Source organism: Eriocheir sinensis, chromosome 8 (assembly GCF_024679095.1).
Source record: "Eriocheir sinensis breed Jianghai 21 chromosome 8, ASM2467909v1, whole genome shotgun sequence".
NCBI classification, from domain to species: domain Eukaryota; kingdom Metazoa; phylum Arthropoda; class Malacostraca; order Decapoda; family Varunidae; genus Eriocheir; species Eriocheir sinensis.
This window is the reverse complement of record NC_066516.1, coordinates 22270940-22293919: the sequence shown is the minus strand read 5'-3', so window position 1 is coordinate 22293919 and position 22980 is coordinate 22270940. Positions and strand designations below refer to the sequence as shown.

Here is a 22980-nt window from a genome sequence, read left to right as displayed (position 1 = left end):
TTTATTTCTCCGTACAATCACCATTAAAGACGACATCTGTGTTTTCTTTATTTTCTCTTCCCATTCTACCGTCACCCTACACGCAATGGGATCACAGCAGGCCGCAGGGATAGAAATAATATTCAGCGTCGCTCCGCCCTCCTTTCTGCTATTTTCCTTTTTTTTTCTTCGTACAATCACCAATTATGAAGACGTTTTTTGTTTTTTTTTCCTTTCCTCTCATACCGTCACCGTACGCGTAACGCGGTCACGGTAGACAGCGTCGTACCGCCGTCTCTTCTGCCCCTTTTTCCTTTTTTTTTTTTCCTTCGTGCAAACACCAATAACGAAGACGTGTTTTTTTGTTCTTTGCACTCATACCGTCACCGTATACACGTCATACGGTTAGGGGGAAACAATCTTCATCTTTTCACCGCGGTTTTATTTTTTTAGCTTTTTTTCCTTAATTTCTCCGTACCATCACCAATAATGAAGACATGTTGTTTTTTTTCTTTTCATATCCACTCTGCCGTCACCATATTCATGTTATGCGGTCAGGGCAGAGAGGAAATACTATCCAGCCTTGTACCTCCTTCCTTTTTGCCTTTTTTTTTTCTCCGTATATAATGAAGACATTTTTTTTTTCCACTCTGCCGTCACCCTATTCACATAAAGCGGTCAGGTCAAAACAGAAAGAGGAAACAATATTCAACCTTGCAGCGACTTCCTTTCTGCCTTATCCTCCGTCCTATTCCCCGCAGTTCTGACCTCCTATGATCAAGGCACCCACATCCGTCATCATCATCATCATCACCATCATCATCCCGACCCCTCATTTACCTGAACCGCCGCTGCTAATATCCATCACAGGACTCAGCAGGCAGGTAGGTATACAGCCCTCCCCCCTCCCTCCCCCCTCCCAGCAGGTAGTGTAGTAATAGGAGTAGCAGTGGCCCCTCCAGACAGTAGCCCCCCCCCCCCACCCCCACGTAGCCTAGTTCCCTCCGTCCTATCCCTTCCGCCCCTCTGCTCTACCTAATTTCAGTCTGACGAAGCGGAAAGCGAAAGGGGGTCAGGAAAGAAAGCTATATTTAACGTCAGTCGCGCGGTTCGTTTCTTCTTTTATTTTTTTATCTGTTTGTTTGATTGTCTTGTTATTATTATTATTATTATTATTATTATTATTATTATTATTATTATTATTATTATTATTATTATTATTATTGTCGTGGCTACTGTTATTATTCCTTGCTATTGCCTTTATTATTATTTACGATGTTTTTATAGTAGGCCTAGTCATGGTGATGGAGGTGGTGCTGGTGATGGTAGTAATAGAAGTAGAAGTAGTAGTAGTAGTAGTAGTAGTAGTAGTAGTAGAAGTAGTAGTAGAGTAGGAACAGAAGTAGTCGTATTGGGTGGGTAAGAACACTTCTCTATTTCTGGAAGGGTCAGTGACATAGAGGTTCACAAGTACAGCGTTTCGTGATCGATCTGTGTGTGTGTGTGTGTGTGAGAGAGAGAGAGAGAGAGAGAGAGAGAGAGAGAGAGAGAGAGAGAGAGAGAGAGAGAGAGAGAACATCTGCATTAGCAAACACTACTACTTCTTATATATTTTGTTTTCCTTCATGGGACAACAAACTACAATAACATGACTCCCTTGACACTGGTGACGTGAAAAGTGGCTAGAGAGAGAGAGAGAGAGAGAGAGAGAGAGAGAGAGAGAGAGAGAGAGCAAAAAAAAATCACCCCTGGCATGCACCTTAAATAGACCAGGGAGCTTAAAAAACGACATTGCTGGTAGTACTTAGGCGGTGGGGAGTCGATGGGAGGGGGGGGGGGGACACAGGAGGGGGCAGCGACAAGGGACCGCCAGTGAGCAGGGGGGTGGGGTAGCGGAGGAGCAAGGGTGACGGCAAGGGGGGTGGGGAGGGGTGGGGGGATCTGGCACTCATGGGTCGGTGCCAGCTAATTCCACCGAGTACTCGTGGCCGGCGTTCTGGTGCTGGGCAAGGGCGCGGTCCTCATGGCGCTGCTTGTAATTGTAATGGCTTGCGTGAAAGAGAGAGAGAGAGAGAGAGAGAGAGAGAGAGATTTCGTTCTCAAGCGTAATAGACACACTCGTCGTAATTGCAGGTATTATGTTGGATTACACTGGAGTTATATTTCTTATAGTCTGTACATATAATTACTTTCTCTCTCTCTCTCTCTCTCTCTCTCTCTCTCTCTCTCTCTCTCTCTCTCTCTCTCTCTCTCTCTCTCTCTCTCTCTCTCCAAACTCCACCGCCTTCAGTTTCCTTCGAATATAAGAAAATACTAATGATGGCTTATCTAATACAAAGAAAATGAGTGGTCCTTATTGTTGGCTAATGATTTCGAAGCCCACACACACACACACACACACACACACACACACACACACACACACACACACACACACACACACACACACACACACACACACATACACACAAACACAAACACTATTCCGGGACGAGTCAGGCTTTTTTTTTCCTTTAGTCTTGCCTCGTCATTTATCATCGGTTAGAGTGACAACGAGAATCGAGACGCCTTGGCCATTTTCGTCCATGCGCACACACACACACACACACACACACACACACACACACACACACACACACACACACACACACACACACACATACTATCTTGCCCCGCCCGTGAAACCTGACGGGCAAGAAACGAGCAGGTGTAGGCGCAGAGAGAGAGAGAGAGAGAGAGAGAGAGAGAGAGAGAGAGAGAGAGAGAGAGAGAGAGAGAGAGATATGGCAGCAGTAGTGAGTCATCCGTTGCCCCGCCTCAGGAGAGAAGATATGTACTCAGCCTAAAGGGTCGCGGGTCGCTGTCTATGTAGTAGGGCGTGGCGTCGAGAGCCGGGCGCCGGGGTGGTGGCGTACACGAGGCGCCGGAAGAGTGATAGGTCCGCTGACACCTGATAGTGAGGCTGATTTCCCCTGTATCATTTGTGTTTCGCATGTAGCTTCCTTGTTCTGATAGTAGGGAAACCTGTAGAAGATGATGCCGCTTTTAATAAACTTTTTTTAAACTTATTATTAGGAGTTTCGCATTTATATTCCTTGGTCATGCCGTTGAGAGGGGGAAATCCTGAAGCAGACGATACCGCTTTTTGTAAACTTCATTTCACTCTCCCCTACCTCCCCTCTTCCCCCGTGGCATATCCAAAAAAGGAACACCAGAGTTTCCGTCAAAATTGAAACTTTTGTTGGACTTTTCTACTTTCCATTCTGCCGAAGCTTTGCCTAGACACTTTTACATGTTCCAAGAGTCTTTCTTTCCCGTTAATTATAAGAGAAAAATATCTTTTAGAATAACATAAAAACTCAAATACACCACTCTCAACCAGTCCAATAATAGGAGAAATAATAATGTTAATAGCATTAAATAATAATAAGTGTTGACAGCGTTAATAGTGGAACATAGTGTAGCATAATGAGGAGCGAGGAGACAGTAATACGAAGGCAGGAGACGGCTGGGTTAGGCGCCGCGCCCCCCACGCCTGTCTGGCCACGCCCACTGACCCATCGTGGTCCCCTGTGGTGTACGCCGCGCCGCTCTCCCGACGGGTGGGGCCACCAGACGGTTAGGCGCGCCGCCCCCTTGCTCCCCATCCATCCCCTCCGCGCTCTGCCCCCAACTCCCGACATCATCTTTTACTTCTTGACACCTCACAGTTTAACAAAAAAAAAAATATACAATAGGGAAATAAATGATCGTAACTAAGAAAGTATTTACTGCTGTATTTACAAGGAGGTCTCCCAGAGGCAAACATGCATTGAAATCTGTATCTATCATTCCTAAAGGAAATATTTTGAGCCCTGTCAAAAGCCGACCTTCAATAATATTTTTTCCCAGTTGCTGTGCAGCGAGCACGAGGAGTAAATCTGGAGCGGTATAGGAGGCGCCGTGACAAAAGACCGCGGCCTCGGCTCAGTACCATACTAGGTCTGCAAGGCCTCGGTTGCTGCCTTGAATTCTGAAATCATCCAGGTATAAGGTTGTGCATCTGGTGAGGAGAAGGGGAATCGGGCGGTAATAACCAGGTGGAGGAGATAACCGAAACCAGATCGGAGAAGCAGTGGGAGAGGAGAATGGCATAGGAACAAGAAAATAAGACGAGAAATATGCAAGAAATGTCTATAATTGGATGAACCTCGTAGCCGGAAAAGCAGTTTTAAGACCCACTGGAGAGTCTTGAAATGAGACCCGAGGAGGCAGCGACGAGGGGGCAATGGAGAGGAAGCAAGAGAGTGGGGCGCGGCAGGAAAAGGGAGATGGTGAAAAAAGAAAGGAAGGGAGGCGAAGGAAAGAGAATGAAGAAAGGGGAGAAGAAAGTAAGAGAAGGGAGGGCAGTTTACAGGAGGAGGGGTAGAAAGAAGTGGAGACATAAATGAGAAGAGAAAGGAAGAGAAAAGAGTGCGGCGGGTTCAGGAGATGGGGTAGGAGGAAGAGAGAAGAAAAGAGTAGGAAAGAGAAAGAGAAAAGAAAAGAAAAGGAAAGAGAAGAGGGCGCAGACGTTCAAAAGGGGGAGGAGACACGTTACAGCAAAGGAAATGATGGGAAGAGAAAGGAAGAGAAGAAATGATACCACGTTCAAGAAATAGAGCCGTATGAGGAGAAGTGGAACCAACACCATGTAACTTTTCCCATATACCTTTTATTTTCCTTCTCCCCCCCTGCACCTTCCTTCCTTACCAAATTTCTCCTCGTGCTTTGCCCTTGATTAGGAAAAGCGCTGGTGGGACGAGGAGAGGCGGGGTGTAGAAAGGAGCGAGGCAAGGCGCTGCACCCGGCGGGGGGCTGGCAAAAAGCGTGGAGTGAGTGAGTCAGTCGAGGGGTTACCTGCCACGTCGGGGAGGGCAGCACAGGTGAATCACACAGCCTCCTTATTAGGGCACACCCTGGCTTAGGGCAACACACACACACACACACACACACACACACACACACACACACACACTGCATGTGAATAAGTGTTTACACATTTTCACGTGTTATCCTCGAGAAACTGTGCATGTATTATTTTATCCACCTTAAAAAATATAAAATCAAATCAAATAAATAAAACAAAAGACAGAATACCACGAGCTTGACTTAATTCTATAATAAAACACAATTAGTTAAGAAAAAAATTGATCAAAACACACGAACACACCCAGCGATGTAATATATAAATGATAAAGTGAGGATTGTGTTTCGTGTTGAATAAGTGCACACCATCATATTGCCCTACCGAGAGAGACTACTTATACCTCGTTAAAATGCATCGAATACAGATCGCACGTACTCACTCTAATGACCCGACTATAATAGGTGGTCTGCCTTTCAATCTAAAGTTGATGACATGGAATGAATTACAAGCTCAGCGGCTGTGAGACTGAAAGACGTGTTGGCCAGTGTATTGAGCGGCCAAGAGTGGAGGATAAATTGCCTCTCTTACACGTCTCTGGTAAAGGGAAAAAAATGGTGCAATCCTCTCGACATTATTTTTGTATTCGTACCCGGTATTAATGCTTGAATATGATATTTTCTGATGGTGTGTGTGTGTGTGTGTGTGTGTGTGTGTGTGTTTCGTATATCCCCACTGGAAGCGTACACTGAATTTCATCATTAAGTCATTGTTGACTCGTAAAGTTCTTACCCTCTTTTACAACGTGGGATGAAACTGCTTTGATGTTTTTTTCTCACATTAAACACCATTTCCTTTGCTTGATGAACGTCGGGAAACTAAGGTCGGCATTATAAGACACTATTGCTTCTCACATCAGTATTTCTAAATGTCAAAGAAAGGGATTAATTGGGTTCTAATGAGTGTTTCTTTAGGTTCACGGTACAGAAGAAGGGCCAAACTACCACCAGGGTCATAAAACTCCTACTGGAAATGCCCACTGCTCCTACGAAAGCCTTGTCAAATATGTGTACATGGGCGACGAAGTGTTTAGTTTTATGACCCTAAATCTCTACCAACACCTTGAGGTTTACAAAGGTGGACCTATATACTGAAAGTTTCAATCAAAATTCAATGATAATTTTCTTATACCTTTCTTTTGGTATCATCACGCAGTGGTTTATCATCGTAGAGGTTTCTTGCCCCTTGTTATTGTAGTGATGAATTGGTCTCGGTGAAGCGGCTGCTGCTGTACCAAAGTCATGCAATCCGGCACATGTATGATTTCCCTGCGCTGACGCATAGCACACTGGCTCATGCAGGTCTTCTAACAGCTACATTATAACCACTTGATGTGCCGCCTCGGGACATACAATCACAGACGGGTTGTTATGAGGAAGGTTATTTGTATACTATCAGTGACTCGCTCTTTTGATCATTTACCGCGAAGTACGACGCGCTTGTTCGATCCAGTTGTTTGATTGTCTCGGGGGTCGGTAGATGATTACAACGTTAGTGTTGAATAACTTGACAATTACTCGCACGCACATCAGGTGTTCCTCGATGGTGCCGCCCAGTACTTTGGTGTGATCGAGTAATTATTTCACGGAGAGCAAACACAACCATCCACACCACGGTGCCGACCTTTCTGACAGTCTGTAGCATCGTATATTGTATGGTTATATGGCAAGCAAATCGGTGTTTACAGTATTTAACAAGTATAGATTATTTTCCTTGTCTGAACACTTTTTTGTTCAACTTTACGTCTCAGTTTTTTTTTCCTTTTGATGTATGTGTGTGTGTGTGTGTGTGTGTGTGTGTGTGTGTGTGTGAAAATATATTCATAAACATGTAATTATTAGAGATCATAGGTAGTGATTTCCAGCAAGCAAATATGTTGTTGTTTGCAAGAAAGAGAGAGAGAGAGAGAGGGGGGGGGGCTGCTGTTACATCTTTCCTTCTCTGACGAATCCTTGCCGTATAAATATTACAGAATCTTGCCGTTAAAGAGACTTACGGGCTTGGAAGGCGATGCTCCCTTTTGTTTATGCTGGACGCGGCCCCCAATTTGTAGCAAGTAATCTCCGTTAATGCAGTCGGCCGAGGATTTTATGCACGTGTCTGCCTGGGTCACTGTTTACTGCTGGTGTTGACTCGGGCAGCCATTAGCACAAAGCCGCGGCGATTTGTGGGCGCGCATTTTCACGGGGGAACAGCAGCAGCCACCACTCAGCCGGCTGCACAAGGGACGGGCAGCTGTCAGGAGGGAGGAGGGAGATGCGTCGCTGGTTTCTCATTATTTTCACAATGCCGCTCCGCTATCAGAACCGACCGCCAGGACCCGAGGAAGAACGCACGTCTCCTCGGCGGAAATAAAGTAAATTAAAATAAAGTTGTGATTATATATAGATATATATATATATATATATATATATATATATATATATATATATATATATATATATATATATATATATATATATCCATAGGTAAAGGTTGAAGCAAACGCTATAGCTGCGCGTTGCTGCGGTGCTCATCTTCGTGCCGTTGGCCCTGTGGTGGGTAATAACCCACCACTCCGGTACACGGGCCAATATGAAATGCGGGATTGCCACAGTTCACCTTCCCCAGGTTTCCCCAAGTAGTACCCATTTTATCGACCAGCCCGAAAGAAAGGATAAGAGCTGGATGAGCTCCACGCCGACTGCCCGGGCCGGATTCGTGCCAGGGCCACCGAAGTCGTAACCAGGCACGCTGATCACGGCTCTACTGGGTGCATATATATATATATATATATATATATATATATATATATATATATATATATATATATATATATATATATATATATACACACACACACACACACACACACAGATAGACAGATGCACAGATACATATATATATATATATATATATATATATATATATATATATATATATATATATATATATATATATATATATATATATATATATATATATATATATATATATATATATATATATATATATATATATATATATATATATATGTAAGTAGAGAGATATATAGATAGAAAAAAGTGACATGTATGTGATAGACGAAAATAGAGAGGTACTATATAGATAGACAGACGACATGGACTCAGACACTGATAAACAAGTAGCTAAGTTAGGTAAAGAACGGTTATTTCTTATTTTATTTTCCCTCATTTTGCTAAGTACTTTCTCTGCCTGATCTTGCTGTAAAAACAAGCATCATTATATTTAAATAATTACCAGCTAAAGAAAGAATCAGTCAAGCAAGGAAATGGTTGAAGATAGACAGTCCCATCCACCGTCCTCTAGTGGACTGGACTGCAGGGAGCTTGAGGCTTGAGGTATATAGATTGCAGCGACGATGTGCATGAATTTAAGGGAGATCGGGGGCGGCCACTGCAGGAGGCTGATTTATGCTGAAGAACGGTCCATTAGAGTCTTATTTAGCCCATTTTTCCATGTTTGATTACAACCACACACGATACACGCCAGGAAGAGTGAACCGGCGATTATAGACGAAAAAATAATGGGTGCCTTCCCGTCCCGCATCGCCTCGCTCCGCCTCACGTGAGCCTGTTGTCCCGCGGAGAACTCGGCGTCGCGTTCACGGATGTAAATTTCGGTGTTGCGAGGATAAACAAGCGAAAAAAAGGTGAATGTTGCTAGCGTCTTTAATACAGCGTTGCCAGTCGCTCGTCTTTAAGCAGGAAGTGGTGATGATGTCCGTAGCATGAGAAGAGGCGGACAACGAAGTTTAGGTTGCCCCCGCCTGTGTAGGGAGGTGTGGCCCGTGATAAAGCTCACGTAGGAGGCCTGCACACGCACACACATAATGCCTGTACACGCACACACCCGGGCCTGCACACGCACACACCTGAGACCTGTACACGCACACACACCCGAGGCCTGCACACACACACACACACACACACACACACACACACACACACACACACACACACACACACACACACATCCAACGCTCTCCGTGAACATCAACACGCAAAAGAGCAACATTTGCCCATTCCCTGCCATAAATCTCTCTCTCTCTCTCTCTCTCTCTCTCTCTCTCTCGCGCGTGTCATCAATACATAACATGTTTCTTGAATAAGGCTACATCATATTCAAATTGCTCCACTTATCTGTCGATCGCGCACGAAGAACTCCGGGTATGTGAGGCCGCGCTTGCAATCCTTCGGGATCCGGCGGCTGGGCGGGCGGGTGGGTGGCAGTCTGGAGCGTCGTCTGATGGGAAGTATACTGTATGGTAAAGGGGATATGGAATGAGAACAGTAGGGCTTTGGGAGGTACAGCTTTACTCAGCATAACGTGGGCACTGTCGAGCACTTTCAGGCCAACCTCAGCTGCCTCATACGACACACGTGGAATGCTGAGACATGTGTTCTTAGTTCCCATATCTCAGGGATTTTTTATTGTTGTTTTTGTTGTTGTTGTTGCTGTAGTAGTAGTAGTAGGAGGAGGAGGAGGAGGAGGAGGAGGAGAAGGATTATGTCGTAGAGGGTAATGAACCTGTTAATTATAGTTTCTTATTTCTCACCGTAAAACTGATGTTCTTTCTTGTGTCCCCGGCAGCGTGGGTGGTGGCGTGGGAGTGTAGTAGCCATGGTGATCGCCCGCTGACCCGCCACGCCGCGCCCGCACCTGCACCCACGCCCCGCCACGTCACGCCACCCACGCATCCGTACCCACACGCAAGCAAGGGCCATGCACATTCGCCTCGCCGCACATATTAAGAGCTGCCAGCTGCCTCAGATTACCGGGCTGTGAGCGCCGCCACACCGGAGGAGGCCGGGGCGACGCTAAGACCAAGGCATCTTTACGTGGCGGCAAGTCTGGAGGACAAAAGTCACGTGTCGCCTTCAGGGACCAACATGGCGAGTTTGTGAGCTGCACGGAGCGTCACCAGATGGAGTGAGGCGAAATCACACAGCCTCAGCCTCATGCGTGATGTTGGTGCTCCGGACGCCCATCAGACAGTGTGCTTGGCGGCGCGGAGCTGACGGCCGCCCTGCTGTGTGGCACGCACCGCGCCGCGGGGGTGGCATGGAGGGCGAGGACCACCGGGCCAGCTTATATTCCAGGACGAACTTATAAGAGCAGAGGATGAAGGTTGCCATCCCCGGACGTGCCATGAAAATGGAAGAGATACCGCATGGTGCGCACCTCACCCCAATACTCAAACACACCAAAATTCCCTACAACAACATTGAAATACGGCCCCCAATCGACTTCCTGAGCCTCAGGGCGGGTGGCGAGGGCGGGGCGCGTGGCCTGGACGTTCCGTCCTTGCTACCGCTGCCGAGCACATCCAGCGTCAACCATAATAACAATAACAACAATAACAGCATTAGCAATAAAGGATGGAAAAAGACTGCGAGGCTGTACAAAAAAGAACTTAAAGCTAAAGGCAATATACGTCCCTCTACTGCAGTTCGGCGCCACGTGAAAAAGATTTCTGAGGAGTTTACACTGACGCAAGTCAAGTATGAAAATGCTGTCATCACGGAGGGGAAGGACAAGACCCAGACAAGGTCATCCTCCTCCTCGTCCTCCGCGGCTAACAACAACAAGGCAGCCACCAAGAGCGCCTCGTCCAAGGTCACCTGCACCAAGTGTGAGTCAGCATCCAAGTCGTCGTCCAAGACCATGATGGCTCCCCTCATCTCGCCCATGTCCGCCAACCCCCCAAGGTCCTCCTCAGCTAAGGTCCCCTCCGGTCGGAGCAAATCAGGCCCCCCTCGGGAGGGCGGGTCACCGGTCAAGCGGCCTCCATCGTCCCTCACGCCTCCGGCTCGGCCCAAACACTCCGGCGGCCGTTGTGGCGGCGGCGGAGAGTGTGGAGGCCTCGTGCCCCCCACCAGCCCCGCCCAGCACAGGTCTCCGGGGCGGAGGACTTCCCTAATGGGGGTGTCACCTCGCTCCAAGCAGGTGTCCTTTGAACAAATTAAAAAGGTCAAGATGTTCACTGAAAAGGCAATCTTGGTGAGTAGCGCTTATGATTTTTTTTTTTTATTAACAAGTTGTATATGTTTGCAATCATTAACGGTTCATTAGCTTAAAAAATTACACATTGTTTTATTTCTCAAAAGGATGCTGAAGTTACTTTTTCTGTGTGGCACATTGGCAACAATGTCTTATAGGTTGCTTCCTTGAGCTTTTATTTTTCTTAAAAGTCTCATTAGTTGTGATGACATCACAGAAGCTTCCTTGTGTAGACCTGCCGGCCTCTTGCAGGCTCCCTATGTTCTAATGTTCATCATTTTCATTTTTCCCTAATAGTATTATCTGATATGCTATAAGAAAAGAAAATTTACCCTTTTTGTGATTAATGTTGACGTAAAGTTCTTGTTCAACCCTTCATTCATGTCTTCACAACTGTCTGACGACATATTATTCCCTTTAAACACTCTTCTTGTGTCTCATATAATAAAGTTCCAAATTGTTTTTGCCCCCCACAGGAAGGCCGCGTGTTCTCAATCTTTGGATATTTCCCTGCTATCAGAGATGCGCTGCGTCGGCGAGGATGGGTTGAGAAAATGCAGCACAACGTCCCTTATCTCAACCCGCACCCCAGCAACTGTGTGTGTCCTCATGTGGGCTACCAGGCCTCCTTCCTACCGCCCTCCCCCGCCCACCACGCCCACCCACCCGGCCACTTCACAGCCACGGCACAGCCCCCCTCAGCCCCTTCCACACCCGCCTCGACCCGCCCGAAGCAGGACGAAGAAAAGGGAGAGGATGAGGCAGCCAAGGACGAGGGTGCAAAGAATAGTAGTGAAGGAAGCGAAAGCTCCACCAGCCCGGAGAACACGCCGTCTCCTGCCGCTCAGCCTTTGGGTAAACAACCGCCAACATCATCATCACCACCACTGCCACCATCACCATCTATTGAACCTTCCCTGCCATTGCTGCCGGTAGCATCATCACCACCACCACCACCACCATCACCACCAACAACAACGTCATCGTCCCCACCATCGTCATCAACGCCACCATCATCGTCATCATCCTTGTCATTATCTATAGAATCCGAGGACTTCAAAACCGCCACTGCCACAGTAGGTTCTTCCAGCGTAGACGAAGTAGTGTCAGACCCTTATATCAGCCCCCAAGCCCGGGACACACTCACAACGAGCCTCCCTGACGCCGCCTCGAGTGTCAGCCCGGTAGTGGAGGAGTCTTCCAACACCGCCGAGCGGTCTGCCACCAGCCAAGAGGCCGCCTCCGTGAACCAGGTCGACAGGATCAACACTGCCACGTTGGGCCCCTCGGAGGTGCGAAGGGGTCTTGCCGAGTCCATTACCGAGAGGAACGCAACCATATACAAGTATAATACGAAGCATGTTCCTGTGAGGCGGGTACCGCGATCCAAACCCGCCGGCAAGGAGGAATCAGTTCCTGAAGGGACCACAGCCTGCGAGGCGACTGAAGGGGAGGAGAATGAAGAAGAGTCTGAAACTGTAGAGGAACAAGAGGAGACCGCCGAAGCAGGAGAGGAGGAGAGTACCAAGGAGGGAGTGCCCACCCCGGAGCCCTACAACCCCTACGTGGACTTCGAGGTGAGCGACGTGGACCTGCCGCTGGTGGCTCGTCTGCTCCGGAACGTGGAGCCCAATCTCTTGTGGACGTGGACCAGAGACTCCATTTCCTTCAAGCACCTGAGCCGAGAGCAGGTCGTGAACCGCTTCCCAAACACGCCCTTCACCACCAAGGTAAGACGCGCCCTGAACTCCTTCGCCTCTCCCTTTACCTCGCCTATACCCTTACCAAGGCCTGTCTTACCCCACCATTCTTTACGTTCCTTTTTATCCCTTTGCTCCCTCACCTCATTTATCAGCTCCTTCCCCCTCGCCTAACACTTGTTCTCCTTTACCTCTCCCTTTTTATTTACCTGTTATTTTTTCTTAGTTACCTGTGCCTATTTTACCTTACCTGTCTGCCTCCCTCACCTGTTCTTTGTTCCTCATCTGCCACTGCGTTTCCCTAACCTATCCATCACTATACTCCTCTTCTTTTATCTTACACGCGTTCACTCTCCCTTTCTCTCCCCCCCTTGCTCATCACCGGCCACTTTATCTTCTTTTCCATTCCTTCCTCTCCTCACACGTCCTTGTCGCCCTCCTTTTGTCGCTCCACCCCGCTCCTCTTTGTTTACATTCCCTCTCCCCGGGCCTGTGCGTCTCCCTCTTACCTGCACCCTAATTTACCGCCCTTACCTGACCCTTTACCTGCACTTCCTGTTACACCGGCCCCTGCACTCACCCCCTCACCCCCTCCCTCCATGGTGCCCTCTCGGTATTTTCACGGTATCAGGTCCGCGACAATAGAGGCAATTTACCGACCGGCAATACCATGGTCTTTTCCCCTCACTGAGACCGGGTGGCGTCCTTTACATTATTAAGCGGACACGCACATGGACCCCCCTACCTCCCCCTAACACACACATACACGCACACACACACACACACACGGTTTAATCCTCGTGTTAGGTAAATGCTATCTATTGATGTTGGAAATAGCCTAGTACAAGTCATCTAACGAGGGGAAAAAATGTAAATGACACGAAGCAACGCAAGGGGGAGGAGGACGGAAGGGAGACAGGCGGATGAAAGTAAAGCGAGGGTGATGCGTGAAGGGGCGCCCGAGGGATCATGTCAGCCATTGATCACGAAGCCCTACACACACACACACACACACACACACACACACACACACACACATACATACTCAACAACCCCCTACACACACACACACACACACACACACATACCTCATATACGTATTTGAATGTTGATCTCTTTATTTATTTATTTCTCTTTTTATTCCTATTATTCATTTGCTCTGATAAAGATTTGGATCAGTAGAAGAGTCGATGGCAATGAAACATATGACTCAATTAGCAGAGAGGGTCATTACATGCCATCAGATTTACGAGCACATCAATCAGAAAGAATTTGGAGATGAAATTTGAGTCACACATTACCTGCCATGACAAACGAGCGAGCGTGACACAAGGAAAACACTTCAGAGGCGCGAGTCTTTGCTGCTCTGTGATTTGTCTCCCCATGTAACAGGGATAACTCTACGGTGAAAGTCGCCAACTTTTTTTTACCTCTGAGCCAGTTCATACAAGTGCATATAATGATTGTTTAAATACATATCTGAAATGCGATGTTCAAGTCATGGAGACGTCACTTTCAGAACTGAAGATATTTATGCGCAATTGGAATAGGTTTTCAAAATCCACTGGAGTGCCTCGGTGAGCCCTCCTGCCCGGGAACCGAACTCTACGGTCGACTCTCCCACCATTAAGGATCAACGCTGGTCAGGCTTCAAGGAGTCTCCGCCATATTCCTTGAGGGGTCAATACAGCCTGCTCCCAGCCCGGATACCCCGGAACCATATGCAGCGGATTGATAAATACGGGAAGTCACCATTTAACCAGGAAAAGGCCGGACGACTAACGGAGTGCTTTGAAACATACTATGAACGTCGAAACAAATTTTTTTTTTGTGATGTATTTACTGATGAGAAGCAGAGCGCGATAACAGTGATGGGCTACACCAATAAAAAAAATCTTACTGCATCCAATCCCACTGCGTAATATAACTGATACGCTTGGAAATAGTTTAAAGGCTTTTCCTCTAAGTTGATACTCACAAAGGCCGTACCCAGCAGTGCCCGTAAGGCGTAAGGCGTCTGTGTAACTTTGTTTTCTTCGAACGTAAACGCAAAATATGTAATGCATCATTGTCTCTCCTTGATCTGCACTTCTTCCCCTATCAATTTATCTATTTCTATCCACCCACCTATCTATCTATCTATCTCTTTTTTCTACAGCAGAGGAGACAGTTCAAGGCCGTACAAAAAAAAAAGCCCGCTATCTATCTTGCTATCTTTCCATCTACCTATCTCCAGTGTCTTATATGGGTTACCTCGAAATAAGATGAAAATACACCGTTCATGGAGTGTGTTGGATTGCGTGAGGGAGGGAAGGAGAAAGGAATAAAGGGGCCGTGGAGGGGGGGAGGAGGGAGACGGCGAGGAGGAATGGGGGGGTGCGTGACTGAAGGAACGGATTGGTGTCGCACGAGGCACCACACACACACACACACACACACACACTCTCTCTCTCTCTCTCTCTCTCTCTCTCTCTCTCTCTCTCTCTCTCTCTCTCTCTCTCTCTCTCTCTCTCTCTCTCTCTCTCTCTCTCTCTCTCTCTCTCTCTCTCTCTCTCTCTCTCTCTCTCTCTCTCTCTCTCTCTCTCTCTCTCTCTCTCTCTCTATCTCTCTCTCTCTCTCTCTCTCTCTCCTCTCTCTCTCTCAGCCTGGACTCAACCTCTCTCTCTCTCTCTCTCTCTCTCTCTCTCTCTCTCTCTCTCTCTCTCTCTCTCTTCTCATCTCTTCTCATCAACGTGCAGCCGCTTGGAAGTCACGAGAGCACCCACAACAACAATAGTAACACCCCTCCCTTTCCCTCTCCCCCTCCCTTCGCCGCGTGTTGCCCTGCAGTCCCATGATCGATATACTACACGGCAAAAATTTCTCTGAACTTATTTTACGCGAACCGAATTACCGACGCCAGGCCACCACGACCCGGCTGCAGCAACATAGCTCAGGCACCCCGGCATTAGGGAGACTTTGCTCACTGCGTCTCGGCTGCCTTAGGACGCTATAGAGACAAACGGCCCAGTGTTTTCGGGTAAAGAGCGGCCTAATCTTTGGGGCATTATAAGGTTTCGGGGGGGACCATGTCGTTTCTCAGCCTCTCCTGGTCCTGGCCTACCTCGCCGTCCCTTTTGTCTTTTTTTTTTTTTTCGTATGTAAGGAACGCTTGGGGTAATATCATTCCTGCTCCCCCAGAATATATGAGATAGATAAAAAAATGATAAAGATAATAATGTCACGACTATTACAGATAACCTGGTGTGTAACAATATTATAAAGGCTCGACTTTTTATTTTATTTTCACCCTGTCTCACTTTATGGCGTTTTCATGAGTTTGTTGTTGTCTCGTGTAGGGGAGGAGGTGGCAGGAGGCGTATGAGAAGTTATCATAAACTTAAAATATTCTCTTTGCACAGGTGACATAACTTGCTCAGGTGACATATGCAAGCGGAATGGAACGGAAATGCACACTGGTAAACAAAGAATCACTCACGTAATCTCTTTCTGGCATAACGGGAGTCTTTGCAGTAACAGAATATACACGAAGGGTTTATAAAGTGAAGCCCACCAGCTTGATATCATGTAGCGACTCAGGTTAACAACGACAAACTCTGTAAAGTGCACGTGGCAGTAAGCGTATGAGAAATGACCCTAAACTCTGAATGCTGACTTTGCACCGGTGACTCAGGTTAACAACGACAGACTCATGAAAGGAGAACGTGGCAGTAAGCGTATGAGAAATGACTCTAAACTCTGAATACTGACTTTGCACCGGTGACATGACTCGTTCCGGTGAAAACAAAAGAATTATGCGCGTAACCTATTTCTGGCATAACAGGATTCCTTGCAGTAACTGAATATACACAAAGGATTTACAGTGAAGCCCACCAGTGTGATATCATGTTGCGACTCGGGTTAATAACGGCAAACACATGTTGGGCTTCAGCGTGGTCAACTGTACCACTTTCGCTTCACACATCAGCTATTTATAAAGGTCAAAGAGGGGGTCAGTCGGGTTCTAATGAGTGTTTCTTCAGGTTCACGGTACAGAGGAAGGGTCAAACTAGCATCAGGGTCAAAAAACTACTCCCGGCAATGCCTACAACTCCTACGATAGCCTTGTCAAATATGTGTTCTTGGGCGGCGATAGTGTTTAGTCGATGTGTCTTAAACATTTCGGTATGTGTCTTAAACATTTCCGGTGCGAGTCTGTGCTTATAGTGTTTAGTCGAAGTGTCTTAAACATTTCGGTGTGTGTCTTAAACATTTCCGGTGTGAGTGTGCTGAGTGCTTAGTCGAAGTGTCTTTTGAAACATTTCGCCGCCCAAGCACACATACTTCACAAGGTTTTCGTAGGAGTTCTGGGCATTTCCGTGAGCATTCCTATGACCCTTGTGATAGTTTGGCCCTAATTCTGTACCGTTAACCTAAAAAAAAAAAAAAAAAAAAAATCACGACAACGCGACTGATCTCATATTTGGCGTTGGTAAATTTTGATGTGAAATGCGGAAGCGTCTGAGAATGCCAACCAAAGTGTTACCTTCACAGCACCGCAGGAGACACAATTTTTTTTTTTTATTACAGCAAAGGAAACAGTTCAAGTGCTTAAAAAAAATAACAATAATGAAAAAAAAGCCCGCTACTCATTGCTCCTAAAAAGATTAGAGAGAAGTGGCTAAAAGAGAAGTCAATTTTGGGAGGAGAGATGTTCTGTAGTCAGTTCACGCCGCAGTAAATGACGGCAAGCACATAACATTATTGAATGATCCCCGACTCTATTCACAAGCGAGCCATTATGAAGCCAATGGTGAAGGGCGTAACTAATGGCCCTCCCTCCGACACTCCCATTACTACGCTGGCCCTCTGTAATGGCAGGGCTACACGCCTAGGACACGCCCATGACACACCTGCTGCTCTCTCTCTCTCTCTCTCTCTCTCTCTCTCTCTCTCTCTCTCTCGTCTGATGGCTGAGCAGGTGGATGATGTCGTTTATTGTGACTCCGTCGAGGAAAATGAAAACATCCGACGCCTTGTATTTTGGCCTTGACGGTGAGGTTGAAAGATTTCCTTCCTCGTGACAGCGTTGTTAAAGGCTCGCCGAAAATAGCTTTACCGTCCGCCTCTCTGAATGCAGAAAACATTGGAAGAGGCAGGGCAAGTCAGCATTCATTGTGTTTTCCGGCTTCTGTCATAACTCTTGCAAATGTACATCAATAATTAAAAGTTGGTACGACAATTTTGTGTCTGAAGCGATAAATGCAGTGCGCTGAGTACGATAATCTGGTAATGCAGGTCAGTATGCAGGCAGTGGGGATGCGGCGGGCACTCAATGGCCTTGGGCAGCGTGTCTGGGTTAATGATCAAGGGGTAACTATGCAGGACCCATTTTCTCATGCAAACATCTCGGGGTTTATACACTCACATTTGATAAGGCCTTCGTTGAGGTTGTGGATGTTCTCACGGGTAGTTTGATGAGCTTAGTAATAGTTTGACACGGCTTCTGCCCCATGAACGTGAAAACCTCATGAAAACTCGACCATTATAACCTTTGTGGCGTTTGGGGATAGTTGTTGGGAGGGCCGAAAGCGTCTGAAACTACGGGCTCAGGGTTTGGCAGAGAGAGAGAGAGAGAGAGAGAGAGAGAGAGAGAGAGAGAGAGTAGTTACGTTCTGTTGTGGGCGTAATCCATTAGTTCCGGTCACACGTGCGTTCTCAATCAACATCAAATAACGATGGTCGAATGTCTTTTTGTTGTTGTTGTTGTTGTTTTCATTGACAGGTGTTGGGTGACTTAAGCCTCAGACGTGGCTCTCAACATACAAGTCCAGTGCCAGTATTCCCAAGCGCTTTCTACTTTCGCACATTTGTACAACAGCCATACAAGGGAGACACAGACGAACACCTAGCTGACATATTACTACTCAAAAATAGCAGTAAAGAAAGTGAGAAAATGGAAGAAAGGAAAAGTTACTTAAAAAAAACTCTGGAAGGAAACGCAAAGAGTTCAGAAGACTAAAACATAAGTGCAAAACCAGTGAAAAAAAAAATAGATGTCAAGTGAAAACTGAAGAAGAAAATCAGAGTTGAAGCACGAGAACATTGAATGAACAGAAAATCCGGGAGCCATTGCAAAGGCATATCCCGGGACCACATCTTGGACCCGTATTCTCAAACCTTTCGGCGCCCAATTACACATATTTTACAAGGCTTTCGCAGGCGTTTCGGGCATATCCAGGGTTAGTTTAATGGCCCTGGTGGTTGTTTAACTCTTCTTCTGTACCATGAATGTGAAAAAAATCCTCATGAAAGCCCGATTAATCTCAATTTTGACCTTTGAAAATAGTTAATGTGCGAGGCGGAAGCGTCTGAGAATACCGCCCCTGATCTGATTTGACACCGAGGCCGCGGGATCAAAAGAACTCAAAAAATCCGAAGAAAGAATTAAATGTTTCCCTTATCTTCATTTTTGGTTAGGATATTTCCGGTAAGTGTTGTGGTGAAATGTGAGCGTGAATTGATATCTCTCGGTTACTGCTTCACAAAATAGTCTCTCGTCTGTATCCCTCTTAACCTTATCATAAAGGCTCTAGATGAGTTTCGGAATTGCTCCTTTTTTTTTTCTTTTTTTTTTTTTTGTTGTTGCTAACCTTCACCTCGTCTCCTCCTCTCCGCCTCCCCTGCCCCGTGGCGTGAGGTCAGGGCATAACAAAAGGAAATGGCTTCTTGCAAGATACTGGCAACAACCTTTCTTTTTTTTTTCTTTCGGTCAAGTTTGCGTCTGGGAAAAATTATAATAAAATGGTAATCAAAGTTAAAAATAATACACACACACACACACACACACACACACACACACACACACACACACACACACACTAATGTTATAACTTCACCTAGTCAGGAGTCCTTCAGCATACTAATTATGTCTTTGGTTTCTGTTCAGAAATATAGTAATCTTGCTGCATTGATTTTCAAAATTAATCCATTTATAGGTATCACAGTCATTTCATAGTAACCCGAATCAAGCAATTTCTATAATCTTGAAATAGTTCAAGTATCATATGAGATGAGTTATAGTGCTGTGATACCTCTATGTTCATCCACTTATCAGTGATTCCATGTGAGCGTGTGTATGTGTGTTTGTGTGTGTGTGTCTGTGTGCATAGTACGGGCTGTGCGAGACGCTGCAGCAGCTGCACTGGTTCAGCGAGGCTTCTGGCGTGGACACGTTCGTCCCTCGGGGCTACTGCATCGGGCATGAGGACGAGCGCACGGCCTTCATCCACGACTACCGCCTCACCGCCTGCCTCAACATGCTCAAGTGGCTCACGGAGCGTCACGATACCCACGGCTCCAGCGCCGTGTCCGACTCTCACGGCGAGGTAGGTCCTGAAGTTCTCGTTCTTGCAATACATATCATAGTTCCCGTCGGAAGTCGGAGCGTTGGGCATAATGGTGATAGGACTGAGGGTGTAGCGTAGCTTGGAGATTGGTCATCTGACGGCCGGTGCGGTATCTGGCTCGCAGGTGCCCATGAAGCGGATGCGGCAGGCGTTGGGGCACGTGGAGCAATACATCCAGAGCTGCTGCCACGACGACCTGGACGCCCCCACGCCGCCCTCCCTGCGGGAACACGAGTGGGTGGCGCTGCTCGCCGCCCACCACAAGATTGTGCACTCCGACAGGAAGGTCAAGGTGGCCACACCCAACCAGCTCCAGGTGAGGCGGGCTGAGGGGCTGCGAGGGTCGTTGTAGTTTTTATCATTGTAATTATTGTTGTAGTTGTCGTTGACACTGCAATGGGTGTTATTATTACTACTGTCGATCTCTCTCTCTCTCTCTCTCTCTCTCTCTCTCTCTCTCTCTCTCTCTCTCTCTCTCTCTCTCTCTCTCTCTCTCTCTCTCTCTCTCTCTCTCTCTCTCTCTCTCTTCAACATCCACCCGAGGAACGCTCGTATGTTTGGCGAAAGTCTAATAAGAATCCGGTTGAGGCATGACGGAGGGGCATTTTCGGCTTAACCCAGATTCCATTTTCCTGTTATTTATAGGATTATGGGTCTTTTTATGGATCATTGCAAACTCACGCTACATATACACATTTTTGGCATTGTCTGATTTATTTATAGTTTATTGTTTATGTATTTATTTGTTTACCGAGGGAGTCAGCCGTCAGTCTTCCTGTTTGCTGAGGTCAGACGCCCCAACCTCGTTAAAATTCGCCGAGAGAAAGAAAAGAAAACGTTTGTAATGGGGTCGTGAAAGCAGCGGAATCCCTATATTTAGGTTGCCAGCGTGGGTTATTACGCAATTATATGCTTTCGATCGTCTGAGAGAGAGAGAGAGAGAGAGAGAGAGAGAGAGAGAGAGAGAGAGAGAGAGAGAGAGAGAGTGTTACGTTCTGTTGTGGGCGTAAAATCATAGTTCCGGTCACACGTGCGTTCTCAATCAACATCAAATAACGATGGTCGAATGTCTTTTTGTTGTTGTTGTTGTTGTTGTTTTCCTTGACAAGTGTTGGGTGACTTAAGCCTCAGACGTGGCTCTCAACATACAAGTCCAGTACCAGTATTCCCAGGCGCTTTCTACTTTCGCATCATCTATCCTGAAAGGCCGAATAGGAGATCAGTCATGAGTGTTTTCTTAGGTTCAAGGTACAGAAGAAGGATCAAACTACCACCAGAGTCATAAAACTACTCATGGAAATGCCCAAAACGCCTACGAAAGCCTTGCTAAATATGTGAACTTGGCGCCGAAATGTCTGAGGATATGGCCCCCTACATGCTTTCGGTCATAGAGAAGTTCGTCGGGTTTTCATGGTGCTTATTTTCACATTCATGGTGCAGAAGCCTTTTCAAACGGTGCCTAGGAAAAAGAAAAAGAAAACGAAAAAGAAATAGTAGAAGAAGAAGATGAAGAAGAAGAAAAAGAAGAAGAAAAAAGATAGAGAAAAAGAAGAAAAAGAAAACGAAAAAGAAACAGAAGAAGAAGAAGATGAAAAAGAAGAGAAAAAGAAGAAAAAGAAAACGAAAAAGAAAAAGAAGAAGAAGATGAAAAAGAAGAAAAAGAAGAGAAAAAGAAGAAAAAGAAAACGAAAAAGAAATAAAAGAAGAAGAAGAAGAAGAAGAAGAAGAAGAAGAAGAGTAAGAAAAAAAAGAAGATAAAGAAAAAAATAAGAAGAAAAGAATTACAGGCTTTCAGGATCAGACCATTATGTAATTTACCCACCTGTTCACCTGGGACATACTCACCTTCGTATACTTAATCACCCCTCCTTTTTTCTACTCATTAAGGGACGATTACCTGGTTCGCCGCTCATTATCAACCAGGTGTATGAGATGAGAAGTTTGAGAAGTACCTGTTTCTTGTTTCTTTTTATTCTCTAACTTTCACTTTTCTTTAGAGGGATAACTTTTCAAAACATTCGCCGTCTGATTCGAGCCTATGAACGCCCAAACTTTCTTTCTGTTTTTGAGTCATCCTTTATTTTACGTTCACATTACACTCCATCAACGTAGAGCTTCTTCCTCAGTCTTCCTTTCTTTCTTTACTATCGTTTTGGGGTTCACATTTTCACTCCACCAATCCAAAACTCCATCCTCTGCATCACCTTGTTTTTTCTGCCTCTAGTCATCCTTTACTATTCTTTTGCCTTCCCTTTACACTCCACCAACGCAAAACTTTTTTCATCCCCAACTCTCCTGCATCGCCTTGGCTCCTCACCCTCCAGTCTGCCACGCATGATCCATATAATGTTCTTCCCCCTCACACTTCCACCGAGTTCACATTACACTCTTTCTCTTCCCTATTCCTCCGCCTTCCTCCATCACCTTGTCAGCTCCCCCTCTACCTTGCCATAATCCATTTAACATTCCTCTTCTTCCACCTCCACCTTTCCTCATGCACCTACGTATGCCATCTATCATTCTGACCTCCTACCCTCATCCGACATTCTCTGCTCCACGCCATCAGCATAAATATGTATTCGTGGATGTGAAAATAATCGTTTTGTTCACTTCTTTGCCTTCCCCGTCGTTAGTGAGGGCTGGGAGATGCAGGGATGTTAGAGGAGCAGTAATGGGGCGCTGATTGGGTCACTGTCGTCCTCCTGCACCCGACCCCCCTACACCTGTCTCTACCCTAAGCACGTGACCCCCGAAATAATAGCCCGGCGCAGCCCCGCAACAATTATCCGCGGGAAGATATATTCTAAGTTTAGCCCTTCCGGACCAAATTACTCCCTTCCCTCCCAGTCCCTCTACACCCCTGGCCTCCCGACGACCCTACCAAGCCTTTCGTGACCCGGCGGCGGCGGGGGCGGCGGCGGCGGGGGCGGCGGCGGTTATACTGACGGGAAATGAGGGAGGGTGA

The 22980-nt window shown here is 46.6% G+C and overlaps 1 protein-coding gene across 2 annotated transcripts in view; it reads left to right on the top strand.

Annotated features, from left to right (window-relative positions):
- LOC126995697 (uncharacterized) overlaps nt 1-22980 on the top strand; it is a 35311-nt gene that overhangs the window by 4816 nt on the left and 7515 nt on the right. For both annotated transcript variants that reach the window (XM_050855506.1, XM_050855505.1), the window contains exons 2-5: nt 9518-10927; nt 11404-12657; nt 19779-19994; nt 20140-20331. In XM_050855506.1, coding sequence (XP_050711463.1) covers nt 10049-10927; nt 11404-12657; nt 19779-19994; nt 20140-20331 — 2541 coding nt within the window. In that variant the 5' untranslated portion in view covers nt 9518-10048. The remainder of the gene's footprint in view (nt 1-9517; nt 10928-11403; nt 12658-19778; nt 19995-20139; nt 20332-22980) is intronic.